We start from the raw sequence: 3,397 nt of genomic DNA on the forward strand, positions 1-3,397 counted from the left end.
CCACTGGGGGCTTTTATGAAAGAACTCCTTCTTCCAAACCAAAACGGAATGACTGCGATCCAGTGTGCCAAGACGATGAACCCATTATTGGCTACCGACATCGAGACATGTCTACTTTCTCGCGGTGTTATCGTGACCCAAAGCTCACGAGGTTACGTCGTTGCATCTGCGATCTCATCAAGTGTAGGGGCTCCGTATTTAAAGCGAGTCGATGTTCGACCGAATCGCTTCGTTGCGTGTTCAAGCACTGCGTCGACCGTTGGACTCACGCTGCGCGCAAACGGCATTCACTACGCTGCAGCGAGGGCAGTGTACGTGCAGCAAGTGCGTTCTCAGGCTCTGGACGAGTTGGCATTCTACGGTGACAAACTGCTGGCCTTCGCGGCATCTGGCACTGTCGGATGCGATGAATGCCGGAGCGTCACCACTCGGTCTGTCGCGTGGAGTGGATCCAAAATTGCTGATCTCGCTAAGGAAGCAACCTTCCGTGCAAAGTTCGACATCTTTGCCCCATGTAAGAACGCAAGCCAGCAGTTAGTACCGGGGACGTCGGTGATGTTGGACTTCGCGGTAGGCTTGCTACACTGTACCGGTACTATTAGTTCTTACATAGGTACTGTGGTCTGACCAGTCGTTTTGTGGGCTACTTGCAACAGATTTTATCTCCTCCACCATCAGCAGAAGAGTGCTTAATGATACTACGCCTTTATCCTTCGCAGGGTAAACCTGAACCAAAAATCGCCATCAGTTATTCTGGTGTGCGCGTGCCCGATGCAGGTTATTATGACGACGATTTTCTAAGGGGATTTCGTCGTGGATGGTAGGTATTCAATACGTTTGGTTGGCAGACAATGGAGCTATATTCTTAAAATCTTTCTTCACTTTCAACGTAGGTACAACGATTCTCTGTACTTCCGATGCGTGGGAGATTGTCCTGATCGCTTTCTTTCTGGGGGTGACGCAAGCAAGGCGAAAAGGTTCAATATTCGTGAGAATCACGACTTCGGCTATGACGACATGAGGGTTATGATCGAGCTGCCCGACGAAGGAATTGTTTTCTGCCGGGGTGTCGGTGACAATCCTAATAATCCAGAGATGGCGTGCGTGTTGTTTGACAGTGCTGGCAACGTTCGCGATCGATATGGCTATTTGGGAAAGCTAGGTCGATGGAGTGATATGGTGCAGTAAGTGGCGAGAACAGGCAGCTATCACAAAACAAACATGAATGCTTTTCAGTTTACGTAAGCTACTAATAATCGAGGGGGGGGGGGTATTTTATCGATTTAACATGTGCCTAGTTTTTGTAAGGGAGGATTTGAGCGAGAACCTTCGTACAAAGAATTAATGCTCAGGTTAAAAACACTACGAAGTCCATTTTTAAGTCAGTTGACTTTTGTAAAAATCCTTTCTTTTTCAATCATTCTCACATCTAAAATTTCGAAACGGTTCTACTATTTGGTCGATAATACGCAATAATGGATTCAAGTCAAAGGGTTAGTCTTATTTGAAGCCCACAGTGCCAAAGTAGACCCCCGTGAAGCTAAAACCAGCAGTAGGTCCTACCGATGAGGCCAATAAAACGCTTCTGAGTCCTAAACACGTGGTTATAACTGCCTTTGTGACCTACCGCTGGAGATGCTCTTACGAGTCCCAGCCGTTAGCTCGATACAAAAATCACTATACCTTGAGAGAAATCGAAATTTTCGAGTACTCGTACTCATTTTCATCATATACAGTATTTTGCCTCAATAAGGTATCTGTATTTCCAGCGTTTCGTGCCATTCAGAGTTCCGTGCCATTCAGAGTTCCGTGCCACATTGACGGAACTATACAGTTCTTCTCCAAATATCAACCAGTAAACCTAACGCACACACCAAGGAAAGAGAAAATCACGTAGAATGGAAAGTGCCCTCCCGCACCTCAAGGCGCCAAAACCTCGGTGGCAAATCGCGCAATACGTTGTGAGCCAAGTGCACAACAAATGGGTTGTGCCATGAAAGAAGTCGATTCACCTGAAGAAGTAGCGTTAGCAGATGCTGTTGCTGCAGTGAAAGCGAAGCGGTTATCACTTAGAAAAACAAGTGAGAAGCACAAAGTGGGTCGAATGAAAATTCAGTGCCGTGTAACCAGAAAAGTAGCAATGGATGCTAGAAACAGGGCTGCTCCTGTTCTCTAACTTAACCAAAAGCAGGGGTAGAACAACGGTAGTGAACGAAACCGCTTGGAGACAAAGCTTCGGCAAACAAGGCTCCATTCTTTTAACATTGAAGTATTGGCTTTGTTCCTTAGCCGTGTTGTAGAGAACGTCCACATAGGCGCACCATATCCCCGACAATCCTTCTCTCAGGTGGTGTTACGACTTTCTTGCGTTACACAAGGACATTTTTGGGCCAAGAAGTGCCCAAAACATGGAGGAGTGTCGAGCGAAAGCGTCCCATTGAAGCGATAAAGCGAAAGGAAGCCGCTGCGAGGAGAGAAATAGCGAAGCAGGAGGCGGAGGTGAAACGCAAGGTAGCTAAATTGCTGTGTGAGAGGTTGTGCAAAGAGGCTACTGAGAAAAAGAAGCAAAATCGTGAAGCCAAAGCTCAGTTACGCGAAACAAAGAAAAACGAGGTACTAGAGGCACGTATGAAGGCTAAAAGACTTCGCGAGAGGAAGATGACCGCGAAGGGCACGCTCGACAAGACCGTAAAGATCGTGTATTCTGCGATTGTGTAATACCTGTATGTAGTATACAGTTTGGATTGTCAATACAAATTTCAAGACATAATAGGAATGGACAGCGCTGGCACGGAACTTTGGAAAATTTAAAAGCCTTTTTCCACATTGCGCTGCTATAGCTATTACAGACGATACTTCCGTAGTGCTGCACTGTTTGGGCTCGTTGGGCTTTCTACTTTCTCCATGTATCTTCTGGTTGCTTTAAGAATCCCTACTTTTTGACTTTTTGATGGGCTCAAAAGTGGCACAAAACTCTGGAAATACGGATAGTTCTGATATGAATTTAGTTTTCAAGGTAGTGTCCTAATAGAGGTTCCAAGTACATGATTTGTAAGAAATAACGATACAGTGTCAAAGGTTATTAGGTTTTCTAGCTTCCTTTTTGAAGCAAATACTGTAATACCATTTCAAATGTTATACCCACTCTATCGAATTTACATGTAGAAATCCTTAGCTTTCGTTAGTCAATACATTATTACGCTCATTCCACTTGAATACCCTACAGTGTGGCTTCCAAACGCATTGCGAGCATAAAGAAAACATTTTTTTTTGAGGGGGGGCAGAAAGAAGTGGATCAGCTTCCCGGTGCCGAAACAGCGAATGTCGCTCTGCTCGGCGGACCCGATCTCCATGAAGAGGCTGGTCCGATGGGGTTGGCTCGGTCAGGATTCGACCA

At 45.8% G+C, this 3,397-nt stretch overlaps 1 protein-coding gene across 1 annotated transcript; it reads left to right on the forward strand.

Annotated features, from left to right (window-relative positions):
- Nucleotides 1-15: 15 nt before the first annotated feature.
- On the forward strand, nucleotides 16-2,718 carry PITG_21165 (uncharacterized protein; the record flags this gene model as incomplete). Its single annotated transcript, XM_002894934.1, has 5 exons — nucleotides 16-570; nucleotides 720-820; nucleotides 978-1,072; nucleotides 1,737-1,893; nucleotides 2,301-2,718. The coding sequence occupies 5 exons, from the start codon at nucleotides 16-18 to the stop codon at nucleotides 2,716-2,718; spliced, it is 1,326 nt and encodes a 441-aa protein (XP_002894980.1).
- Nucleotides 2,719-3,397: the final 679 nt, after the last annotated feature.

The sequence above is a fragment of the Phytophthora infestans genome, genomic scaffold, assembly GCF_000142945.1.
Source record: "Phytophthora infestans T30-4 supercont1.329 genomic scaffold, whole genome shotgun sequence".
Classification (NCBI taxonomy): Eukaryota; Oomycota; class Peronosporomycetes; order Peronosporales; family Peronosporaceae; genus Phytophthora; species Phytophthora infestans.